The sequence below is a fragment of the Ranitomeya imitator genome, chromosome 4 (assembly GCF_032444005.1).
Source record: "Ranitomeya imitator isolate aRanImi1 chromosome 4, aRanImi1.pri, whole genome shotgun sequence".
Taxonomy (NCBI): Eukaryota; Metazoa; Chordata; class Amphibia; order Anura; family Dendrobatidae; genus Ranitomeya; species Ranitomeya imitator.
The window spans coordinates 631,561,590-631,588,554 of NC_091285.1; the positions used below are offsets into that span (position 1 = coordinate 631,561,590).

Below are 26,965 nucleotides of genomic sequence, written 5' to 3' on the forward strand. Positions count from 1 at the left end.
AGCCATGCATACGGGGGGGGGGGAATATGAGCCATGCATATGGGGAGGAATATGAGCCATACATAGGGGGGAGGAATATGAGCCATGCATACAGGAGGGGGGGGGGAATATGAGCCATGCATACAGGAGGGGGGGAATATGAGTCATGCATACGGGGGGGAATATGAGCCATGCATACGGGGGGGGGAATATGAGCCATGCATACAGGAGGGGGGGAATATGAGCCATGCATACAGGAGGGGGGAATATGAGCCATGCATACGGGGGGGGGGATATGAGCCATGCATACAGGGGGGGAAATATGAGCCATACATACAGGAGGGGGGGATATGAGCCATGCATACAGAGGGGAATATGAGCCATGCATACAGGAGGGGGGTCATTACACAGTATTAAGCATTATGTGGGATCATTATACAGTATGGAGAACTGTGCGTGGCCATTATACAGTATGGAGCATCATGTGCAGCCAGTATACAATATGGAGCACTGTGTGGCCATTATACAGTATGGAGAACTGTGTGTGACCATTATACAGTATGGAGCATCATGTGCAGCCAGTATACAGTATGGAGCACTGTGTGGCCATTATACAGTATGGAGCACTGTGTGGCCATTATACAGTATGGAGTATCATGTGTGTTCATTATACAGTATGGAGCATCATGTGCAGTCATTATACAGTATGGAGCATCATGTGCAGCCAGTATACAGTATGAAGCATCATGTGCAGTCATTATACAGTATGGAGCATCATGTGCAGTCATTATACAGTATGGAGCATCATGTGTGGCCATTATACAGTATGGAGCATCATGTGCGGTCATTATACAGTATGGAGCATCATGTGCGGTCATTATACAGAATTGAGCATCATGTGGGGTCATTATACAGTATGCAGCATCATGTGGGGTCATTATACAGTATGGAGCATCATGTGTGGTCATTATACAGTATGCAGCATCATGTGTGGTCATTATACAGTATGCAGCATCATGTGTCGTCATTATACAGTATGGAGCATCATGTGTGTTCATTATACAGTATGGAGCGTCATGTGTGTTCATTATACAGTATGGAGCGTCATGTGTGGTCATCATACAGTATGGAGCATTATGTGCAGTCATTATACAGTATGGAGCATCATGTGCGGCCATTATACAGTATGGAGCATCAGTGCGGTCATTATACAGTATGGAGCACTGTGTGAACATTATACAGTATGGAGCATCATGTGCGGCCATTATACAGTATGGAGCATCATGTGCGGTCACTATACAGTATTGAGCATCATGTGGGGTCATTATACAGTATGCATCATCATGTGCAGTCATTATACGGTATTGAGCATCATGTGGGGTCATTATACAGTACGCAGCATCATATGCAGTCATTATACAGTATTGAGCATCATGTGGGGTCGTTATACAGTATGCAGCATCATGTGTGGTCATTATACAGTATGCAGCATCATGTGTGGTCATTATACAGTATGCAGCATCATGTGTGGTCATTATACAGTATGGAGTGTCATGTGTGGTCATTATACAGTATGGAGCGTCATGTGTGTTCATTATACAGTATGGAGCGTCATTTGTGGTCATCATACAGTATGGAGCATCATGTGCAGTCATTAAATAGTATGGAGCATCATGTGCGGCCATTATACAGTATGGAGCATCAGTGCGGTCATTATACAGTATGGAGCACTGTGTGGACATTATACAGTATGGAGCATCATATGCGGCCATTATACAGTATGGAGCATCATGTGGGGTCATTATACAGTATGCAGCATCATGTGCAGCCATTATACAGTATGGAGCACTGTGTGGCCATTATACAGTATGGAGCACTGTGTGGCCATTATACAGTATGGAGCATCATGTGCGGTCATTATACAGTATGGAGCATCATGTGCGGCCATTATACAGTATGGAGCATCATGTGCGGCCAATATACAGTATGGAGCATCATGTGCAGTCATTATACAGTATGGAGCGTCATGTGCGGCCATTATACAGTATGGAGCATCAGTGCGGTCATTATACAGTATGGAGCACTGTGTGGACATTATACAGTATGGAGCATCATGTGCGGCCATTATACAGTATGGAGCATCAGTGCGGACATTATACAGTATAGAGCATCATGTGTGTTCATTATACAGTATGGAGCATCATGTGCGGCCAATATGCAGTATGGAGCATCATGTGCAGTCATACAGTATGGAGCATCATGTGTGGTCATTATACAGTATGGAGCATCATGTTTGGTCATCATACAGTATGGAGCATCATGTGTGGCCATTATACAGTATGGGGCACTGTGTGGCCATATTTTTTTGTTTATAATTATTGTATATGAAACAGTGTGATCAGCAATGCTAAATGGGTGTGGTTGGGACGTGGATATGGGTGTGGCTAATTATGAATGGGTGTGGTCAGAGGCGTGGCCTAAAATTTGCCTTTGCTTTGCGCGCCACAAACTTTGTCCCTCTTTCCCATCTTCAAAAGTTGGGAGGTATGGATTTTGTAGTAGTCGAGGCAGGAGATGATGAGGGTATGCACAAGCACTCTAGTAGATTGAGGGTTGAGGAACGGACGGATCCTGGAGATATTTTTGAGCTGGAGGCGACAGGAAATGGAAAGAGCTTGAATGTGCGGTTTGAAGGACAGGGCCGAGTCAAGGGTTACTCAGAGGAAGCGGACCTACGGTACGGGGGAAAGCGTGATGTCATTAATTGTGATAGATAGATCATGTAAGGAAAATCTGTGAGATGGAAGAAAGATGATCTTGGATGGATGTGCAATTTTTGGGGTAGCTGAGGGATGATGTTGGTAGCTTGGGAGGGGAGCAATATCCCTGGCCCCTTCCCAAACTACCGTATTAATATTAAACCACAGCTGTATGTTTAGCCTTTGCTGGTTTGAATTTATAGGGGGATTCTACGTCATTTTTTTTCTGGGGTCCCCTGTAAACTAACCTGTAAAGGCTAAGCAAACAGCTGTGAGCTGTTATTAAGAGCATGTGAACCTTTTGGAACATTGCCCCCTTACCCAGATTAGTAACATCAGACCCCAACCGTGGGCTTTCCCAGTACTGGCTATCAAAATTATGCGGGAGCCCACACATTTTTTTAAATGAATTCTTCATTTTACACACGATATACACAGCAGGTGCTGAATACAACTCCCATCATTTTTGCCTGGTTGTGCTGATCACAGGAAGACCAGGAGTCTTCAGCACCAGGTACCTGGGGAAAGCCACCTGTACCGCTTTTACTAGGCACCGGTACGTGTCATATGGACAGCACACAGATGGAGACACACGGACAGCAAACGGATACACGGATGTCACACAGATGTCACATTCTGAATACAGATGGCACATGGACACGGACCACGGATCTCACCAGTACTGGTTTTTCCTGTACATGAATCACCAAGACAGGTGAAGGAGGCCTTAGGCTAGGCTCACACACATACTGAGCATTGCATCAGGGTTTCCGTCATATTACGAGAAAAACAGGATTCCATTGGAAACCCTGACAGAGCCCTGAGATGGATGGAGTCGCTTTTGGCAATGTCTGGCCTCCATCTTGGCAGCGTTAATTTTCTTCAGATGTTCATAAAAGTGTTTTGTATTTCTGTGTGTGAACATAGTCTAATAGAGCACACAAGGGAGGTGAAACTAGTCTTTCTGCTTCTTCTAATGACTGTAAAGTGGTGGAGACCACATTGTCACACTAGGAAAGATAGAGGGGGGGCTGGAGGAACGGAGTTAAGAAAAGCCCCCCATGACTGCGTTGCCAAGGGAACGCAGGGGAGCAATTTTTAAATATGAAGGCAGGGAAAAGCGATTGGTCAGGGGTTGGGGAGGAGTAGAGGGGTGGCCTAGTGGGGGTGGGGGCGGGTCATGGGAAAGTGCGGGAAAGGGGGCCATTACTGGCAGAGCATCTGACCTGAGAAGACGTCACATCAGACCGGAACAGAAGTTCAGGATGGCCTCAGTGGATGTGATCCTGGGGCAGCTGCGTGAGATGGCGAGATCGCGGCGGGGAGGCTGGCTGGAGGATCAGCTGGCGTCGTTGCTGGGCAGTCCGGGAGCCCAGGGGACAAGATCCAGGAGGACCCGTCCCCCAGAGCGACTGTCGCCGGAGATCGGAGGGCGCGGCAACCGCCGGCCACGGAGCCCCTCTCGGGACCCTGCGGAGCGTGCGGGCCGGCGATCACCTACTCCCCCCGGCCCGTCCTCCGGCAGGAATCCACCCGCCGGCGTTGCCGGCGCAGGCCCAGGGAGGAGAACAGGCCGCACCGGAAGTGCCCGGCGGACTTCCGGTTCGCGGCACCAACATGGCGGCACCCAGCAGGAGCGGTACCCGGCGAGCAGCGGCGGTGTCTGCGGCGCCGGCCACATCCCCGGCGACGAGGAGCAGGACACAGGGAGCAGTGGGACGAGCCAGCAGCAGCGGAGTGGCGGTGGGTACCTCGGGGTTTGTATCACCCCGGGTGCCTGGCAGAGGCGGCGCGGCAAGAGGCAGAGCAATGGGCAGGTATACCTCAACCCCGCAGCCTGGCCCAGCACGGCGGGGAAGAATGTCGGCAGCGGCCGGGGCTCGCGGGAGAGCCCGGCAAGAAGACAGGTCCGGAGTCGGGCTGGCGGCGGCCAGGTCTAGGTCACCCAGAAGATCCAGGGAAAGTTCCAGCTCACCTGCTCCGGTCCCCCCTGGTGACGTGGAGGCCAGGGGCGCGGGCCTGGAGCAACACAGCGGCGCGGAGGATTCCGGTTCCAGGAGCGACCCGCGGGAGTTCGGTGATCGCACGGCTGGCGGGGACACAGCACCCGCGCAGCTTGGTGAGTATGAAAATGAATCTGTTGCGGGGTGGCATAGTGTCGCTCGGGTGGGGGATAGTTGGTATGGTGGTGTTAATTCGGCGGGGAGTGGGGGGCTCAGCACCGCGGGGGTCCCGGGGGTCAGAGAGCTTTTGGCGGGTATGTCCCAGATTTTGAGGAGATTGGATGGGGAGGGCCGGGATAGTGTGCGGTCGTCTCCGTTAGGGGCTTGGTTGCCGGTTTCTGGTACGGGTTCGGGAGGGGGAGGCGGATCCGATAGGGCGAATGGGGTGGAACAGGCGACATCGGCGTCGGTGTCGGTACAGACGAATAAGGAAAAAGGGGATAGAATCAAGTTGGATGATAGAGCTAAGGGGGAGGTTTATGTGTGTTTTGAGGGGCCGTTGGGTGCTCATTTAAAAAAAGAGGTTAAGGAGAAAATATGGAAGGATGAATATGTAGAGATTTTTTCCTTGTTGCCTCTGGAGAAGTTTAATCTGGATAAGGGTAAGAAAGAGGATAGCAAAAAGGAGGAGGAGGAGAAGAGGCGTTGGCGATTGATACCGCAGACGTTTGCGAACTGGCAACAGGCGTTTTTTATTTTGGCGGGAGTTATAGGCGAGAAGTTTCCGGAGAACTGTACTGGTTTGTTCTGCTATGTCGATGCGATAGGGGAAGCATACAGGGCGTATGGGGGCCAGGCGTGGTTACGTTACGACGAGCAGTTTCGGCAGAGGAAGGCTATTAGGCCTGAGATAAAGTGGGAACAAAAAGACATAGGTTTGTGGTTGAAGGTAATGGCCCCGACGAGGTTTGGGCAGTCCTTTCATGGGGGTGGAGGGAGTAGCGGTCAGCAGTCAGGACAAGGAAGTGGGGGTCAGGGGTCGCAAGGGGTTAAGGACAAAACAGGGACGTGTTGGCAGTTCAATGACGGCCAATGCAAATATGGCAGCACATGCAAGTTCAAGCATGTTTGTTCCCACTGCGGAGGGGCCTCACATGGAGCGGCCAAGTGTTTCAAGAAAGCGAGGGGTAAACCAGGAGTGGGAGGCGGTCATGGGGGTGACACCGGTGAAGGTTCTAAGGATGGCCCCTTATCTAAGTAGGTATCCGGATAGGGAAAAGGCTAGGTTGCTGTGTGAGGGGTTTTCTGAGGGGTTTAGAATTCCTCATCCGGCTCATGCTATCCCCTTTTCTAAGAAGAACTTGAGGTCGGCTAATTTGCAGCCGGATGTGGTTACGGCTAAATTGGCGAAGGAGGTTGAGCTGGGGCGCATGGCGGGGCCGTTTAGTGATTTACCTGTGGAGGGGGTGGTTGTGTCACCGCTTGGGGTGGTTCCTAAAAAAGAGCCCAACAAGTTTCGCCTTATTCAGCATCTGTCTTATCCGAAGGGCCAGTCAGTTAATGACGGGATAGCGGATGATCTCTGCTCTGTGGTGTATACCTCTTTTGATACTGCCGTGCAATGGGTGCGGAGGTATGGCACAGGTGCATTAATGGCTAAGACAGATGTTGAATCGGCTTTTCGGTTGCTTCCGGTTCACCCCGATAGTATCCCGCTGTTGGGATGTTTTTGGAATGGGGGGTTCTACTTGGATAGGTGTTTGCCGATGGGTTGTTCAATTTCTTGCTCGCTGTTTGAAGCCTTTAGTACTTTTCTGGAGTGGGTTGTTCGGGACGTTTCCCAGGTTCCGTCGGTAATTCATTACTTAGACGATTTTTTGTTTGTTGGCCCCCGGATTCTTTGTTGTGTGGCAATTTGTTGGCTACGATGGAGTGGGTAGCAGGTCAGTTTGGGGTGCCTTTAGCGCGTGACAAAATGGAAGGTCCTGTTACGGTGTTGAGTTTTTTAGGAATTCTCATAGATTCGGAGAAGATGGAGTGTCGCTTGCCTGAGGAGAAGCTGTTGGCCTTAAGGCAAGAGGTAATGAGATGCGAGAAGCTGCGCAAGGTTACGTTGAAAGAGCTTCAGTCACTGTTGGGGCGGTTAAACTTTGCGTGCCGGATCATGCCGATGGGCAGGATATTTTGTAGGAGATTGTCGAGAGCTACGGCCGGAGTGCGGTCTGCGCATCATTTCGTACTCTTGAAAAGAGAGCACAGGGAGGATTTGGTGGTTTGGAGGCGTTTTTTGGACAATTATAATGGCAGGGCCCTGATTCAACAGGAGGATTTGAACGATTTCGATTGTGAAATTTTTACGGACGCGGCTGGTAGTGTCGGATACGGGGCTTATTGTGCTGGAAAGTGGAGTGTTGGGGGATGGCCGGATTGGTGGCGTGATGCGGGGTTTACAAAAAATTTGGCGTTGTTGGAGCTGTTTCCAATTGTGGTTTCGGTGTTCATTTGGGGCAGTACGTTTCAGGATAGGCGGATACGTTTCCATTGTGATAATTCGAGTGTGGTGTCGGTGATCAATAGTTTGTCATCTTCATCTCCTCCGGTAATCAAATTGGTTCGGGAGTTAGTTTTGCGGTGCTTGGAGTTGAATACATGGATTTCAGCTGTACATGTTCCCGGTGTGCAAAACTCTATAGCCGATGCTCTGTCTCGTTTGCAGTGGGAGCGTTTCCGGGAGTTGGCTCCAGAAGTGGAAGATGCAGGAACGACATGCCCTTCTCATTTGTGGCAGATAGTTGCGGACGAGGAGGACGGCTGATACAGTCGTCAGTGTCGGGAAGGACGTGGTCAGGTTATGAGGCGTCGTGGCATTTGTGGGAAGGGTGTTTGGAACAGTTGGGTTCAGTCGAATCAGATGATGATAGGGTGATGGCGTTGTTGCTTTTCATCGGTTCGGCGGATGAATGGGGTTGGTCCGTATCAAAGTTGAATAAATTTATAGCTGGGGTTGCTTTTGGTTTCAAGCTTCAGGGTTCTGTTGATGTTACTAAGGAATTTCTGATTCGGCAGGCATTAAAAGGTTTTAGAAGGGGTTTTTCAACGTGTGATACGCGGCGGCCCATATCGTTCGGGATGTTGGAACGTTTGGGGGTAGTTTTGGGGGAAGTTTGTAGTTCTGATTATGAGGCCGTGCTGTTTCGACTGGCTTTTTCGCTAGCCTTTTTCGGGGCTTTGAGAGTAGGGGAGCTGGTTTCTCCTAGCAGGTTCACAGCTGGGGGTTTGTTGGCGGAGGATATTGAATTTTGGTCAGGTGGGGTTGCTTTTTGGATCCGGCGGTCAAAGACTGATCAGTTGGGGAAAGGAAGGCGTGTGGTTTTAGGAAAAGTGATTGGGGGGGCGATGTGCCCTCATAGGTGTTTGGAAGAGTATTGGGGTTTGGATCCGGATAGGTCGGGCCCACTTTTGCGGCATCGTCAGGGCGAAATTTTATCGCGGTTTCAGTTTACGGCTGTTTTGAAACAAGCGTTGACAATTTTGGGCCTGGATCCGTCGTTATTTGGGACGCATTCCTTCCGAATTGGGGCAGCATCTGAGGCTGCTGGTTTGGGGCTGGGTCCGGAGGTTATTCGGCGTATTGGTAGGTGGTCGTCGAATCGTTACTTATCTTATGTGCGTAATTGATTTGTTATTTGTTAGTGGGGGTATTAATCATTATTGTATTTTGCAGGGCGGACCCCACTTCTGGCGTGGATTTTCGGACATTCTTTCGTGCACTGGGGGGCGATTCGTGCTGATGTTAGACATGATGGTAGGCAATTGGGATTTCAGAGGGAGGCGGTGGTGGTCCGTTGGTTGGGTTTTCGGGGCATGTCCTGGCGCGGGTTTTTGACCGAATTTTCTCGATCGGTTAGTTTGGATCGTTCTCCGGATATTGTTGTTGTGCATTTGGGTGGTAATGATTTGGGGTCTAAGCCGGTGAGGGAATTAATTCGAGATATAAGGTACGATTTTTTGCGATTGTGGGTATCCTTTCCAGGGATGGTTACGGTGTGGTCCGACATTGTGCCCAGAAAAACGTGGAGGGCAGCACGCTCTATGAAGGGTATCAATAGGGCCCGGGTAAAGTTAAATAGGGCTGTGGCGAGTTTTGTTTCTCGGAACGGGGGGATGGCGGTTCGCCATTTTGAGTTGGAAGCTGGTGTGGGAAATTACTGGAGGAGTGATGGCGTTCATTTGAACGATATTGGTTTGGATTTGTGAATGTTGGCAATTCAAGAAGGGGTGGAGAGGGCCAAGGCGGTGGTGGGGCACTCGCGAGCCTGAGGTGTTCAGTGCTGCTCGTGGTTGGCGGGGGGCGGGGTTCTTGGAGTTGGTTTCATGGGGCTGATCTGGCTTTGGTTTACCGGCTCTGGACGGGGATTTGACCTCGGGAGCTTTGGGGTTGGTTTGCCCGGTAAACGGGTTACATGGTGCCCTCGAGTTGGTGGTTACGGCTGAGGGTAAAGAAGGGGTTTTTTCCATGTTGGTTTTGGGCTTTGCCTATTGGGTGCCAGATTTATTAGCTCCAAGAACCCTCCCCTCAAGTTTTATATAAATGTATAAATGGTTATGTTTGTTAATTAATAAAATGACCGCTGTGGCCAAATTATCCAAAGAATTAATTGTTGTGTTTTATTTAAGAGAGCCTTAATTAGGCCTGGCAGGCGGGGTATAAGGATCAACGCGGTAAGAGAGGTATGGTAGCTCGGAGGTCCCATTTTGGAATACGCAGTCAAGAGGGGGGGCTGGAGGAACGGAGTTAAGAAAAGCAACCCATGACTGCGTTGCCAAGGGAACGCAGGGGAGCAATTTTTAAATATGAAGGCAGGGAAAAGCGATTGGTCAGGGGTTGGGGAGGAGTAGAGGGGTGGCCTAGTGGGGGTGGGGGTGGGTCATGGGAAAGTGCGGGAAAGGGGGCCATTACTGGCAGAGCATCTGACCTGAGAAGCCCACCCTCCCTCCCTTGTTTTTGGTGTAATGAGGGAATAGTTGGGGATTTTAAGTGCTAAATTTGTTTTTGTAAAGGTCGTTTTTTGCATTATTGTCACAGTGGCTGGTTGGCGGGGGGCGGGGTTCTTGGAGTTGGTTTCATGGGGCTGATCTGGCTTTGGTTTACCGGCTCTGGACGGGGATTTGACCTCGGGAGCTTTGGGGTTGGTTTGCCCGGTAAACGGGTTACATGGTGCCCTCGAGCTGGTGGTTACGGCTGAGGGTAAAGAAGGGGTTTTTTCCATGTTGGTTTTGGGCTTTGCCTATTGGGTGCCAGATTTATTAGCTCCAAGAACCCTCCCCTCAAGTTTTATATAAATGTATAAATGGTTATGTTTGTTAATTAATAAAATGGCCGCTGTGGCCAAATTATCCAAAGAATTAATTGTTGTGTTTTATTTAAGAGAGCCTTAATTAGGCCTGGCAGGCGGGGTATAAGGATCAACGCGGTAAGAGAGGTATGGTAGCTCGGAGGTCCCATTTTGGAATACGCAGTCAAGCGTTTGCACGCTCTGTGAGCTTGGTCATCACACTTCTGTATATGATGGCGATATTCCCCCTAGAGACATGGCTCGATGAGAAAATATGCAGCACCATGTGTTGGGTGCATAAGGCCAAAGGTTGACTCACTGTAAGAAAATGTGTCCATCTTCATCTCAGAGGAGATAAGTTCTGAGCTGCATCGTATCTCCATGACAGGTGAAGACCAGCATAGATATTGTGTGGTGTCCTACAACAAAACAACAGGTGCAAGTATTTGGCTTATTTTTAGTAGCCCACTCGGGTAAAATCTCACTTCAAAGGAAGACTGGAAATCCCCCATAACCCAAAGTGTTTTCTAGAAATGCTTTATTGGGGCAGATATTAACATGGGAATTTATCATACACCGAGAGGAAAATAAAGTATAATAATGTGGTTATCAGACCCAGCTTATCGTAAACCCTGCATGGCATATAAGGCTGGTTTCACATTTACGTTTTTTGCCACTGCGTTTTAGCGCAAAAAAAGCATGCGTTTTTTTCCTATATTTAACATTAAAAACGCATGCGTTTTTTTGTACGCGTTTGGCCGCGTTTGACGACGCATGCGTCATTTCTATGCTTGCGTTTTGTTGCGGAAATGCAACATGTAGTAATTTCTAGAGGCGTTTTTTTACCGCCAAAAATCGCATGCGTTTTTTTGCGGCAAAAAAACGTATTGCTGTCTATGTAAACGCATGCGTTTTTAAGCACATGCATTTGGTTGCGTTTTTTAACGCATGCGTTTCCATAGAGAAAAACAAGTCTACACACTGATAAGCCACCCCCCACCATCAAGGTGATAAAGGGATCCAAACCCTAACCCTAAACCTAGGGATCCAAACCCTAACCCTAACCCTAGGGATCAAAACCCTAACCCTAGGGATCAAAACCCTAACCCTAACCATTTCTATTTATAGTGGGTTTTCTAGTTGATTTTTATGATTGGCAGCTTTTTATTCCCAAAAAAAAAATTCTCATCATGCGTACCAAAAACGCAAACGCAGGAAAAACGCATGTAAACGCATAAAAACGCCGCATTTTTTTTACCGCATGCGAAAACGCATGCGTCTAAAAAACGCAGCGTTTGTACGAGTTTTTTTCACCACCTGCGTTTGCGTTTTAAACGCTGCGTTTTTAAACGCAAATGTGAAACTAGCCTAAACCTGTTCATAAGGGTTCGGTGAGATGAGTCTATTATTGAGATATGTGCTGTCCAAGTAAAAATCAGATAGTACATGGACCGCACACGGACCAACAAAATTCTGTCAGGCTGTCCAGATGACTGAGAGCCCGTGTTATTAAAATCGGAGCGCGCTCTTCCTTATCAAATGAGATTCATCTATACAATTTTATTGGTGCCCCAAAAAATCATATGCTATGCAGATCATCCACATAAGATCCAATTTTAGCTAATACCTTGCAATTATTGATCTAGAAAGCTGCATTTGATCTTGTACATTTTAGAATGTTCATGTATAAAAAATGGACACACAAGATGGCACGTTGTGACAAGCCTAAGGCTATATTCACTTGACCATATAAAAAATTGTCTGATTTTCATCCAGAAGAAAACTATTTTTCATCTGTATTTTCATCCGTTGGAATCCATTTTTATATATTAGTGAATACAATTTATAAGTCCAAATCCAGTTTCCTGTGTTAAGAATTGCAAAGTATACGGATGGATTAGATGCTACACAGTTGAGCCTTAGGGGATCCGATTTTTTTGCGTTCCCATATGTTTAACTCATCCGAAATCTGTATGAGTATAGTCTGTGCTGAGAATGTTTTTACACGGACACTCGATCCTCCGAAAAACATAATTGAATAACCTTGGTCTGAGTGCTGTCTGTGTGATGTCAGTAGGGTCAAATATACGGTTGTGTGAACTTAAGGTACCTTCACACTAAACGATATCGCTAGCGATCCGTGACGTTGCAGCGTCCTGGCTAGCGATATCGTTCAGTTTGACACACAGCAGCGATCAGAATCCTGATGTGATGTCGTTGGTCGGAGCAGAAAGTCCAGCACTTTATTTGGTCGCTGGACTCCCTGCAGACATCGCTGAATCGGCGTGTGTGACACCGATTCAGCAATGTCTTCACTGGTAACCAGGGTAAACATCGGGTTACTAAGTGCAGGGCCGCGCTTAGTAACCCGATGTTTACCCTGGTTACCATCCTAAAAGCAAAAAAAACAAACACTTCATACTTACCTTCCGCTGTCTGTCCCCGGCGCTGTGCTTTCCTGCACTCACTGTGAGCACAGCGGCCGGAAAGCAGAGCGGTGACGTCACCGCTCTGCTTTCCGGCCGCTGTGCTCACAGCCAGTACAGAGAAGCAGAGCGCCGGGAACAGACAGCGGAAGGTAAGTATGAAGTGTTTGTTTTTTTTACTTTTTGCCCTGCGCTTATTAACCCGATGTTTACCCTGGTTACCGGCATCGTTGGTCGCTGGAGAGCGGTCTGTGTGACAGCTCTCCAGCGACCAAACAGCGACGCTGCAGCAATCCGGATCGTTGTCTGGATTGCTGCAGCGTCGTTTAGTGTGAAGGGGCCTTTAGCCTCAAAATAAGGATTTACCTTACATTCAAGGAATGCAAAAATATGGAGTTACAGACCCTATAGGTATGGTAATTAACATTAGAAGTAGTTGTCAGAAGTATGTTCGGTAAACACATATAATCTATCTTCAGCTCGTGAGACCACCATAGATCATGAGATCGGGGTTTCAGAAGTTCCCTGTGTGAATAGAGCGGTAGTGAGCATGTGCGACCATTTGTAGTCTAGGATGTGGTGGTCACACATGCTCACTACTGGTTTATTCATACAAAGGACCTTGGGATCAGCGGGGGTCATAGCAGCCGACATGAGAAAGCAGTGTTCACACATTCAGTATTTTGTCAGTATTTTACCTCAGTATTTGTAAGCCAAAATCAGGAGTGGAACAATTAGAGGAAAAATCTAATAGAAACATGTCACCACTTTTGTATTTTTCACCCATTTCTGATTTTGGCTTCCAAATACTGAGGTAAAAAAGTGACCAAATACTGAACTTGTGAACATGGTCTTACACAGATGCTCACTGTATAGACAGTGAATGGACCTTCAGAGGCCATGACTTGTTGGTCAGCAGAAATCCAACACTACTGGATTTCTGTGAGGCACCATCCACTATCATTTCTTGCGATGTGCCATGTACCTCACATCCCAGTTATCTGGATGGGCCTGACTGTATAATGGTTTAATCGCCCATGATGGGACATTGGGGACTTGGACCACCTCCAGTTTGGGTGGTCTCCTAGTTATTAGGTTGTCATGTGCAGGAATCTACTATTGTGTGAGATTATAGGAATGACGAGCGATGAAGCGGCAGCTGCAGAGAATCCCCCTGATGCCGCCACAATCCCATGTAATACTACAACAATTACTACAGGGTTTGTGTAGGATTCCTGTCCTCATAACATTATTTCAAGGTCCCATCTACTAGGGTTACAGGTAATTGGTTTGTTGGACCCTTTAAATACAGGCAGCAGATCTATTTCAGACAAAGGCAGAACATTACGGATAATTTGTGTTTGAGGTCACTTGTAATAGAAGAACATCAGCTGCTGCAGATATCTGAATCTTGGGTTATATCCCCGATGGACTCTGGTATATATGAGGGCAACAACATGTGATGGGGCTGTCCAGCCTCAGGATACAAGTCTGCAGATACTCTATGGGACTGCAGACTTGTAAATCCTCACATCGGGGATACTGCGGATCAAATGTGTCCAGTCAAATGAACAATTCTATGAAATAAATGGATAAGACTTTCATGATCAATATGCCATCTATGTGTCAGCTGAATGCTATCCTATTTTTTTTTTACTGTTTTGAGGGTAAAAGCTTTGATATATTTTTTTTTGCTTACAAGAAAACCAGATACCCTGATGGTAAAATTAACGGTTCAAAAATGGCTGATGATCGAATCTATTGCACTTATGAAAAACGGTCCATTCTTGTATGCAAAAAAAATTAAATAAAAACGGACGTCTGTATGAATTTTTTCCAGATCCCTGCAGCAAAGTGGCGTAGTTCTGCAACTACAGAATGCTTTCATAAGAAAATACAGTTCAAATACAGATTCATTTTTTATTACAATTTGTTGTATATTTGCTTCTTTATCAGATTCCATCCTGCTCCGTATGGCATTCTGCATTTTTATCTGTATTTATTCCATTTCTGGTTAAAGGAATGATAACATTTTGGTGGCTTTTGTAAGTTTCTAAAATACAGATGATAAAAAAAAAACTAAATCTCTAAGTGTGAACTATGCCAACATGTAGTTTGAAATCCAACCCGTTGACTTCTATGGGCTAAAACAGATCTAATAAAACATTCTTGTATTGGAAAAAAAATCCAGGTGCATAGAATAAAAGGTTTTTTTTATAATGGAAATTGGGGATAAAAACATTTAAGTGTATGAAAGACAAAACAAAACAACAGAATTAGTATAGATGCGTAATATGCAGCACTAAGGGGCAGATTTATCATAGAGGACTTGTGGAACACTTTGATGCATTGTAGTAACAGGTATAACTAGGCAGCAGATGACTCTAGGATTTATGACTCTAGGTTTTCTGCAACCCTACCTGATTTCTGCGCGGACCCATTCACCATCATTTCTTGCGATGGTGGCAAAGGGACATTACAACCTTATGTCACCAGACCTTAATCTTAACGTCAAGCACGCTTGACAAAGACTTGTATTGTCGAAACGTTGAATGTATTTGGCAGAATAAAAGAAGATTTATTCACTTCACTCAAGTTCGGATGTTGTCCCCCTTTCTACTCTTCTCATGGTTGATGTTTCCACGTGAGCTCCTTGGAATTTTTGGACGTGCATCTATCCATGGGTTGATGACCTGGTTTCATGGATGTCTCTGATGTTTGCTGGGAGCAAAATTCTACATTGACTTGATATTCTGTTGTGTGGTCACTGTGGATTTGTTCCGTTGTCGCATCTTCACTACATGATGCTGACGGACGTAGGAGCAACATTAAACTTTCTATTTCTCTTCTTCCTTCGAATAGTATGACCCCAAGAAGAAAATATGGCGGTCCTACTTTGATCTGATTGTTGTGGACACCAGGAAACCGCTCTTCTTTGCAGAAGGAACCGTTCTTCGCCAAGTCAATACGGTAAGAGCCATTATGGAGACAACTTTTTGTTGGTTCAACTCTCAGTTTTTGAGCTAGAGGTTTAGTCCAGAAGAGCTGAGTTCTCTCTTGTCACCTACTCTTGTAGCTGTTCTTAAGAATTTCGAATTTCTGAAAGTGGTGAAGTGGGCTTTGGTAACTTATCTTTTGCTTCTGATCTCAGCAGACATGATTAGTTTGCTTCCATAATTCAGTATTTGGCCTGCCAAACCAGGTTCTCCGACTCAACTATCTACCTTGACTGATTTCACCAGCCATGTTCCATGGCTTCTTAAAGTGTCAGACAATGACTCTGCTTCCAAAAAGTGAGAACTTTCTTCCAGGAGAAAGTTAATTTGAATGTATTTTTTCCATAAAACATTGACTTCAAACTCAGCTCGCTTCCATTACCCCCAAAAGAACTAATAGGCAAATGGGTAATTTGTAAGCATGGCCAAGAATGACCTCTTATGGAATAAAGATGGGGGTGTCCTCCCTGGAAAGTCATCCAAGACATTGGCTTCTGGGCCTGAATGTAGAATCTGTAACAGATCCCCCCACCTACCAGGTGTCATTTATAAAACTGGTGTCTTATTATGTGGTGGAGGAGCCCTGGGGCCTCGTCGGGGTCCAGGACCCGGGTGCTACTTGGGCAAAAGTGTTATGACTTTTGGCATTTTTATGCCAGGTCTCTTAATGAACTCCAGAGCACTGTTTATGAAGCCTGCTGTGCAAAATGCCAATTTTGATGAATCAATGCCTAGATGTAGAGCTGCAATCATTTTCATTGTTGTTTTATTTTAGGATAATGGGAAGCTGCGAATTGGAACGTACACTGGACCCCACCAGCACTGTGCCGTGTACTCAGGAGGTAGGTGGTCCTTTCTCTATTAAAAGGAATATGTTAGCAGGTTTTTGCTATGTAATCTGACAGCAGCATGATGTAGTGGTTGAGACACTGATTCCAGGGATGTGTCACATACTGGGCTGTGTTTCTGTCCCAATAAATTTAGTGCTTAGTCAGCATTAGATTATCACTGTCTGACTAGCTGTCGGGTGCCTGCTAGTCCAGCCATGACCCCACCAGTGATTAGCAGTAGTGATGAGCAAACGTGCTGATATAAGGACTTAATCGAGCATGCTCGTGTGCTAACCAAGTGACTTCGGCATGATCGAATAATAAGTTTCGAGTCCCTGCGGCTGCATGTCTCGCAGCTGTTCGTCAGTCGCAAAACACATGCAGGGATTGCCTAACAAACAGGTAATCCCTGCATGTGTTGTGACTGTCGAACAGCTGCGAGACATGCAGCTGTGGGGACTCAAACATATTTTTGGAGCACATCATAGACACTCGGTTAGTACCCGAGCATTCTCAGATAACACCTTATGCGAGCACGTTCGTTCATCACTAATTAGCAGCTCTCTGTCAATATACAGTGTACACAGAAAGCTAGAAAGCTGCCAATCAGTGGTGTGGGCGGGGTTATACACAGAAAGCTGCCAATCAGTGGTGTGGGTGGGGTTATACACAGAAAGCTGCCAATCAGCGGTGTGGGTGGGGTTATACACAGAAAGCTGCCAATCAGTGGTGTGGGCGGGGTTATACACAGAAAGCTGCCAATCAGTGGTGTGGGCAGGGCTATACACAGCTCAGCATTCTGAGCTCTGCTAGATCTTAAGCAAAGAAAACTGTGATTCTTTCACAACTTCTGCACCCAGTAAACAAAGGGACACATCGCTGGAATCAGGGTCTCAGCCCCTACATGATGTTGCTCTCAGATTACATAGCAAAAATCTGCTGACAGGTTCCCTTGAAGCCAATATGTCTATGTGCGCATCAATTGGGTTTACTGCTGCGAGTTCACACTCAGGTGGTTTTCTCTGTACATTGTGGTTGGTGTGTTTTCTTGTCTGCAGGATCCTCGGACATTGTATGTGACCTTCTTGGGGTGAAAGGAAAAGACATCCTGTATGTGGGGGACCACATCTTTGGTGATATCCTGAAGTCTAAAAAAAGACAGGGATGGAGAACATTTCTAGTGGTGCCCGAACTGGCCAAAGAGCTGAACATCTGGACTGAGAAGAGTGGTGGGTACCTGCCTACAGACTACTTATGTAGTTAATTGAACTTATAGGGGTATTTGCTCAGCAGATCTGTTTGGTTTATTAATTGTGTATGTGTGGTGCCCCAGGGTCCTGGTGGTCACAGTAGCATTGCTTTCCTCACGGGGAGAGTGATGTTACGTTTGGAAGCGATGAAGGAGATCTTTTATCAGGTAACCACCATACACACAACATGTTCACACTCCAAGCCACAAGGGGGAGCTTTTTATCCTATTTACTAGGTGACTCCCCTATATATATATTGTGGCTTGGAGGGAAAGTGAGATTAGATTGTCAGAGAGACAGAAGAGAGCAGACCGACATAGAGTGTCACAAGGTCTGAAGGGGCCGTGTAGTCCGAAGCACTACAGCTCCTGGAAAGAGACATACAGAAAGCCGAACATTGTTCAATGAACGTGCAGGAGAGCAAAGCACAGGAGAGTAACATCAGGGGAGACCAGCTAAAAGCAGGCTGCCTCCTTCTGAGGAGCAGATAACCGGTAGCCGGACCACCGAGGTTGTGAGGACTCTACGACTTACATCAGAGACTGGCAGGACAGCTGAACTGCAAGTTACCTGTCCGCCTTAATACCCAGGAGGCACGGTGACACACATAGAGCCCGGGGCGTGCTAGAGTCCCTGTAAAAAGGCTCAAGTCACCAGTCATACTGGTTATGTCCTATCCTATATGGGGGACAGAGAGAAGAACTGTGAGGACCTTATCTGAAGCCATAGGCACTAAGGGACTACAACACCACTGCGCTAGAGGAAGGCTTTTAACTCCACCTGGTAAAGGGGACTCTGGATTCACTTCCGGACCCTGCCTGCCCTGTGATCTGGTGCCCTGGACTATGGCTGCCTGAAGTCTTCAGTAAACCAGGTAAAGAGACAGTAAACCCGTGTCCTTGTTCTTTACTGCGCCATTCACCATCTTTCATCTACACACCGGGAGCCCTGGGGAAACACTTCACCTGTGGGAAGGTACACCATCTAGCTGCCATAACATCACCCCAGAGGACCCCTTAAAGCAGCGTCGGTCCCCTCTGACCAAATACCACAGGTGGCGTCATGAACATATACTCTATTCACCAAATCCCTTTAAAGACTTTCCCCGTTTTACATGGGCGCTCAGGGTCACGGACCGGGTCGCCACCGTGACATCCCCCTGTGAACACCGGACCCGGTACCGAGTACCCGACAGCCCTGGCGGGCGACTCATCTGCCGCATGTGAAATCCAACTGCTGGTAGCACCCCAACAATCCTAGGAACAGGAGAATCTGGTCCCTATTCCCAATGAAGATCGGCCCGATGTGGGGGACCACATCTTTAGCTGTAGACTAAAGACCAGCCAACATAAAAGAAGACATATATTTTGCAGTAAAATATGCGGAAGTACTTACCTTTGATAACTTCCTATTTTTTTCAGAGCTTTTCAATGAGCTGAAGAGTCTGGACATCTTTCTTGGTCAGATATACGAGTAAGTCTTCAGTCTAAGTATAAACGTGGCATCACCTGTATATTACATTATATTAACATATTGATATACGGCCCGTAGCCAGTAGATTTAATGAGCTCTCCAGGATCAGTGGGGAGACTGTGTTTTTTTTTAAGGGGTTGTCCAAAGACATCCTCTTTTCAACTAGAGCTATTTTACAGATGGTGTTACGTTTGCTTCAAGAATTTGTTGAAATGTCATTGAATCCATTCTTTCCTCTACTTGTGAAATGTTCCCTGTGCCATTGGCTGCAATACAACCCCAAAGCATGATTGATCCACCCCATGCTTAAAGGTTGGCAGGTCATTCTTTTCCTGAAATTCTTTGCCCTTTTTTCTCCACACATACTGTAACTTTGATCATTGTGATCAGATTTCTATTTTACCCTCATCAGTCCACAGACTTGTTTCCAAAATACATCATGCTAGTTTAGATGTTCTTTTGCATACGTCTGACGCTGAATTTTATGGTGAGGACACAGGAGAGGTTTTCTTCTGATTACTCTTCCATGAAGGCTGTATTTGTGCAGGTGACTCTGAACAGTATAGCAATGTACCACAACTTCAGAGTCTACTAAATGTTTCTGAAGGTCTTTTGCAGTCAAGTGGGAGTTCTGATTTGTCTCTCTAGCAATCCTACGAGCAAGTTTCACTGAAATGTTGCTTGGTCTTCCAGACCTTATCTTGACCTCCACTGTTCCTGTTAACTGCATATTCTTAATTACATTTCCAACTGAGGAAAGGGCAACTTGAAAACACTTTGCTATCATCTTATAGCCGTCTCTTGCTATAAGGCTAAAAAGCTTATTCTCACCTCCCATGCCGGAGGCTTTCCAGTGGTGTCGGCACTCGGGGCTCTTGTGAGGTTGCATGACACGTGGTACCTGGCACCCAATCAGCACTGGCGTCACCGTCTCCACCTTCGTATGAATTGAAAATGAAGAGGAAGTCAGAGATCAGCTGCAGCCCGGATTTCCTTTTCATGTTCTCTTCATGTTCACCGCTGGAACGGCGCAGACACGAGAGGTTAGTATAAGCTTTTTTATTTTCTCAGTGCCCAACATTTAGATTGAGAAGGGATTGTCCTAGTAGTGAACAGCCCCTTTAACTTTGGGCCTTTTAGAGATTATTTAATCTTCAACTTGCTTAACTGTTCACAAAAACAGTAATTTTGACCAGGGGTGCCCAAACTTTTTACATGCCACTGTATCAGAGATCAGGGTAATAAAAGTTAAAGTCCTATAGAGGGACTAACTAAAAAAAAAAGTAAAAAAAAAAAAAGTTTAAAAAAAGTATAAATACCAAAAAAAAATAAAATTTACAAAATAAATAAAAGAAATGTATACCCAGAAATATGCATCTTTATGTAAAAACAAAAATAAACAAAAAAGTATACATATTTGGTATCACCAGGTCTAGAACGAATTGGTCTGTAAAATAGTCACATTGGTTAACCTCTTCAGTGAACACCGCAAAAAAAGAATAAAACACTTGGGAAAAAACTATGCTTCTTCATCATACTGCCATATAAACAGTGGAATAAAAAAAAGATGAATGAAAATAAAAATGTTATAGCTGAAAACATCATCTTGCCCCTGCAAAAAACAAGCTGCCAAACAGCTCCATCGGCAGAAAAATAAAAAAGTTATAATTGTCAGAACAGAGCGATGCAAAGACAAATGTGTTTTTATTTTATAAAATAGTTTTTATTGAAAAAAAAAACTGCAAAACATAAAAGTAATTATATAAATGGTTTTTGTTAATTGATCCCCCAAAAATCGGAATAGAAAGCGATCAAAAAATGTCATGTGCCCAAAAATAGAACCAATAAAAACTTCAACTCGTCCCGCAATAAACAAACCCTCACATGACTCTGTTGGCAGAAATATAGGAAAATTATAGCTCTCAAAATATGGTGATACAAAAATTTGTGTTGCAAATAAAACCATCTTTTAGTGTGTGACAGCAGCCAAACATAAAAACCCGATATAACTCTGGTATTGCTGTAATCGCACCGACCCAAAGAATAAAGTCATCTAATTATTTATACCGCATGAGGAATGGCGTAAAAACTAAATAAAAGCAATTCTACACCTGCTGTTGATTTTCTCATTCTGCCTTCCAAAGAGCGCAGTAAAGCTCGACATTTATCCTGCACTCTGCGCTGAGCACTTACACCAGGGTTTTCATGTAACTCTCTGAAATACGTGATTCAGATGGAACCCCTGGCAGAAGAATCCCTATAATTAGATATATGGAGTCACTGTGGACTGCATGGGATCCAGCGGTGTCTGTCTTTTTAGGCGTACATAAAAGCGCAGTCCACCACAGTTTTGTGCACCTCTGAAAAGAAGGACACAGCCGAACAGAGGCCAGACGGAGTCCAGAGAAACTCTACTGCCTCATTATAGTGAAAGGATCCCTCAGGTATTTTATCTAAATCATGTCATTCAGAGATTTAAAAGGAAACCACGATGTTAGAGCTCAATGTAGAGTGCAGGATAAATGTGAGCCAACATGTAATGTAAAATGTTCCCAATAAAAGCTTCAACTCAATCCACAAAAAAATACAAATCCCCACTCAGGTCCGCCATCTGTTAATGGAAATATAGGGGGCTTCCACATTACTGGTAACACAAGGGTTCTGGAAAAGCTCTACGGTTCCTCACTCCCAAAAGAAATCCAGTGAATTCTGCGCTCCAAAATCCAAATGCCCCCTCCCGTCCGAGCCCTAAAGTGTGCCTAAACCAGAATTGGTGTCTAAAAGTTTGGCATTTCTGTAGCGATGAGAGCCCTCTTAATTTACGGTTGCATGTCTTCAGAAGCACGAGTTGGGCATAATGCACTGGGCACTATAATAGTAATTTTGCAATTTTCACTCAGCAACATCCACTGTTGCTTGGAATCAAAATCATCACTACACTCGTAGATAAATTCCTAGAGGGATGTAGTTTCAATAATGGGGTCATTTAGCACTTAGGGGCTCTGTAAAATGGAGTCTGCAACCTATTCTAGGAAAATTTGCGCTCCAGGAGTCAGATAGCGCTCCGTCCCTTCGAGTCTTGCCATGTGAGTATGGGACGTTCCCATGTTCACCAGAAGTGGTGTGCCAAATTTTGGTGCCATTTTTACCCATTTATCTGTGTGAAAATGTAAAATCTGGGGCTAAAACAACATTTTTGTGGTAAAAATGTAGTTATTTTTTCATCACTAACCAATGGTATAAAATTTTGTGAAACACCCGTGGAGTCAATATGATCACTGCACCCCTAGATAAATTCCTAGAGAGGTGCAGTTTTTAAAATGGTGTCTCTTATGGAGTGTCCTGGCACCTCAGGGGCTCTCCCAGTGGGTCATGGCACCCACAAACCATAACAGTAAAATCTGCACTATAATATGGAGCTCCTTCCCTTCTGAGCTTTGCACTGTGCCTGAAAACTATTTCCCGATTACATGTAGGGTATTGGCGCACTCAGGAGAAATTGCACAACAAACTGTGAGGTCCATTTTTTCCTATTCTAAAAATTAAAACCTTGGGGCTAAAACAGCATTTTTGCGGTCAAAATGTATTTATCCTTTTTTCACCACCCAATTGTATAAAATTCAACATGCTCACTGCACTCCTAGGTAAATTCATTGGGGTGATGTTTTTAAATGGTGTCACTTATGTTGGGATCTGTTACCTCAGGGGCTCTGCCAATGTGACATGGCCCCCCTCAAACCATTCCAGCAAAATCTCAACTCCAATATGGCGCTTCTTCCATTTTGAGATTTGCACTGTGCCTCAAAAGTAGGGTGTTTTTTTTACCACATATGGCATATTGGCATACTCAGGAGAAATAAAATTGTACCATTACTATTGTCCCCACTGTAAAATAAAAACTGGCCAATGCAAAAAAAATGGTAATTTTCCAGTGACTCAGCCCCCCAATGTTATACAATTCATTGAATTGCCTGATTGTTAAAAATGGTCATTACACCCTTCGATGAATTCCTTGAGGGGTCTAGGCTCTTCAAATGTGACATGGCATCCAAAATCTATTCCAGGCAAAATTGTGTTACAGAATTCAATTGGTGCCCCTTTCCTTCCAAGCCCTTCCGTGCACCTAAACGGTAGTTTTGTGCCACCTATGAAGTAGAGTTGAAATTGCATAACAAATTGTATGGTCCATTTTCTTCTTTTACCCTTGAGAAAATGAAAACTTTGGGGCAAAACCAATTTTTTTTTGTGGGAAAAATATATTATTTCATTTTCACGGCTCAGCGTTATAAAATTCTGTGTCCCACCTGTGGGTTCAAGGTGCTAATCATGGCTCTAAATACATTTCTTGAGGGGTGTAGTTTTATAAAATTTGGTCACTTGTCAGAGGTTTCTACTGTTTAGGGACATCAGGGGCTCTCCAAACACGACATGGCGCCCACTATCTATTCCTGCCAATTTTGCACTCCAAAAGTTGAAAGGTGCTCCTTCCCTTCCGAACCCTGCCATGTGCCCTAACAGTAGTTTTTCACCACATATGGGATATAAATGTACTCAGGAGAAATTGCAAAACAAACAATTTTCTCCTGATAACCTTGTGAAAAATGCAAAATGTGGGGCTAAAGCAACATTTTTGTGGGAAAAAGTAAAATTTTCATTTTTTTCTTCCACATTGCTTTAGCTCCTGTGAAGCACCTGAAGGGTTAATAAACTTCTTGAATGTGGTTTTGAGCACTTTGAGAGGTGCAGTTTTTAAAATGGTCTCAATTTAGGCTATTTTCTTTCATATATGCCCTTCAAATGCGATGTGGTCCCTAAAAAAAAAAAATCGGTTTTGTAAATTTTGCTGGGAAAATTAGAAGAAATTCCTGATAAATTTTAACCCTTCTAACTTCCTGACAAAAAAAAGTTGTTTTTTTTTTTACAAAAATTACACTGATGTAAAGAAGACATGTGGGAAATGTTATTTATTAACTACTAGATGGTGGCCCGATTCTAATGCATCGGGTATTCTAGAATATACAGTGGGGCAAAAAAGTATTTAGTCAGTCAGCAATAGTGCAAGTTCCACCACTTAAAAAGATGAGAGGCGTCTGTAATTTACATCATAGGTAGACCTCAACTATGGGAGACAAAATGAGAAAAAAAAATCCAGAACATCACATTGTCTGTTTTTTTAACATGTTATTTGCATATCATGGTGGAAAATAAGTATTTGGTCAGAAACAAAATATCATCTCAATACTTTGTAATATATCCTTTCTTGGCAATGACAGAGGTCAAACGTTTACTGTAAGTCTTCACAAGGTTGCCACACACTGTTGTTGGTATGTTGGCCCATTCCTCCATGCAGATCTCCTCTAGAGCAGTGATGTTTTTGGCTTTTCGCTTGGCAACACGGACTTTCAACTCCCTCCAAAGGTTTTCTATAGGGTTGAGATCTGGAGACTGGCTAGACCACTCCAGGACCTTGAAATGCTTCTTACGAAGCCACTCCTTCATTGCCCTGGCGGTGTGCTTTGGATCATTGTCATGTTGAAAGACCCAGCCACGTTTCATCTTCAATGCCCTTGCTGATGGAAGGAGGTTTGCACTCAAAATCTCACGATACATGGCCCCATTCATTCTTTCATGTACCCGGATCAATCGTCCTGGCCCCTTTGCAGAGAAACAGCCCCAAAGCATGATGTTTCCACCACCATGCTTTACAGTAGGTATGGTGTTTGATGGATGCAACTCAGTATTCTTTTTCCTCCAAACACGACAAGTTGTGTTTCTACCAAACAGTTCCAGTTTGGTTTCATCAGACCATAGGACATTCTCCCAAAACTCCTCTGGATCGTCCAAATGCTCTCTAGCAAACTTCAGACGGGCCCGGACATGTACTGGCTTAAGCAGTGGGACACGTCTGGCACTGCAGGATCTGAGTCCATGGTGGCGTAGTGTGTTACTTATGGTAGGCCTTGTTACATTGGTCCCAGCTCTCTGCAGTTCATTCACTAGGTCCCCCCGCGTGGTTCTGGGATTTTTGCTCACCGTTCTTGTGATCATTCTGACCCCACGGGGTGGGATTTTGCGTGGAGCCCCAGATCGAGGGAGATTATCAGTGGTCTTGTATGTCTTCCATTTTCTAATTATTGCTCCCACTGTTGATTTCTTCACTCCAAGCTGGTTGGCTATTGCAGATTCAGTCTTCCCAGCCTGGTGCAGGGCTACAATTTTGTTTCTGGTGTCCTTTGACAGCTCTTTGGTCTTCACCATAGTGGAGTTTGGAGTCAGACTGTTTGAGGGTGTGCACAGGTGTCTTTTTATACTGATAACAAGTTTAAACAGGTGCCATTACTACAGGTAATGAGTGGAGGAAAGAGGAGACTCTTAAAGAGGAAGTTACAGGTCTGTGAGACCCAGAAATCTTGATTGTTTGTTTCTGACCAAATACTTATTTTCCACCATAATATGCAAATAAAATGTTAAAAAAACAGACAATGTGATTTTCTGGATTTTTTTTCTCAGTTTGTCTCCCATAGTTGAGGTCTAACTATGATGTAAATTACAGACGCCTCTCATCTTTTTAAGTGGTGGAACTTGCACTATTGCTGACTGACTAAATACTTTTTTGCCCCACTGTATATGTAGTTTATTTATGAAGTTTTCAGAATAATGCAATTTATACACAGGATTCAGCTTGCCGGGCGCGACCAATTAGCGAAGCGTGGTTCAACTTCCGCGCCAATTCGCGGCCGGACTGCGCCAGTCCCTGATTGATCGCGGCTGGGCGTGACCAATCAGTGAAGCCAGGGCCTGCTCCAGGTTTTTGAGGGCACCGGGCAAAAGAGTCTCAGTGGGCCCTCCTCTTTAACACATACCACTGTTATGAAAGGCAATTCAGTACCACAATGGACATAGCGGTCAGAGCACATACAGTGATCAGACAATAACCCAAAATCATAGAACGAGCTCTGAGACGTGGGAACTCTGCAGACCGCAATCCCTAATCCTCTCCAAACAACACTAGAGGCAGCCGTGGATTGCGCCTAACTCTGCCTATGCAACTCGGCACAGCCTGAGAAACTAACTAGCCTGAAGATAGAAAATAAGCCTACTTTGCCTCAGAGAAATACCCCAAAGGAAAAGGCAGCCCCCCACATATAATGACTGTGAGTTAAGATGAAAAGACAAACGTAGAGATGAAATAGATTCAGCAAAGTGAGGCCCGACTTTCTTAACAGAGCGAGGATAGAAAAGGTAACTTTGCGGTCTACACAAAACCCTAAAGAAAACCACGCAAAGGGGGCAAAAAGACCCTCCGTACCGAACTAACGGCACGGAGGTACACCCTTTGCGTCCCAGAGCTTCCAGCAACAAATTAGACAAGCTGGACAGAAAAAATAGCAAACAAATAGCAAAGAAGAACTTAGCTATGCAGAGCAGCAGGCCACAGGAATGATCCAGGGAAAAGCAAGTCCAACACTGGAACATTGACAGGAAGCCAGGATCAAAGCATTAGGTGGAGTTAAGTAGAGAAGCACCTAACGACCTCACCAGATCACCTGAGGGAGGAAACTCAGAAGCCGCAGTACCACTTCCCTCCACCAACAGAGGCTCACAAAGAGAATCAGCCGAAGTACCACTTGTGACCACAGGAGGGAGCTCTGCCACAGAATTCACAACAGTACCCCCCTTCTTGAGGAGGGGTCACCGAACCCTCACCAGAGCCCCCAGGCCGACCAGGATGAGCCACATGAAAGGCACGAACAAGATCGGGAGCATGGACATCAGAGGCAAAAATCCAGGAATTATCTTCCTGAGCATAACCCTTCCATTTAACCAGATACTGGAGTTTCCGTCTAGAAACACGAGAATCCAAAATCTTCTCCACAATATACTCCAATTCCCCCTCCACCAAAACCGGGGCAGGAGGATCAACAGATGGAACCATAGGTGCCACGTATCTCCGCAACAATGACCTATGGAAT

The 26,965-nt window shown here is 45.4% G+C and overlaps 1 protein-coding gene across 1 annotated transcript in view; it reads left to right on the plus strand.

The window, feature by feature from the left end:
* Nucleotides 1–26,965, plus strand: part of LOC138676989 (cytosolic purine 5'-nucleotidase-like) — an 85,501-nt gene that overhangs the window by 39,590 nt on the left and 18,946 nt on the right. Inside the window, exons 11-14 of the mRNA XM_069766752.1 lie at nucleotides 15,306–15,413; nucleotides 16,215–16,281; nucleotides 17,328–17,498; nucleotides 18,941–18,992. Of these exons, the coding sequence (XP_069622853.1) occupies nucleotides 15,306–15,413; nucleotides 16,215–16,281; nucleotides 17,328–17,498; nucleotides 18,941–18,992 (398 nt within the window). The remainder of the gene's footprint in view (nucleotides 1–15,305; nucleotides 15,414–16,214; nucleotides 16,282–17,327; nucleotides 17,499–18,940; nucleotides 18,993–26,965) is intronic.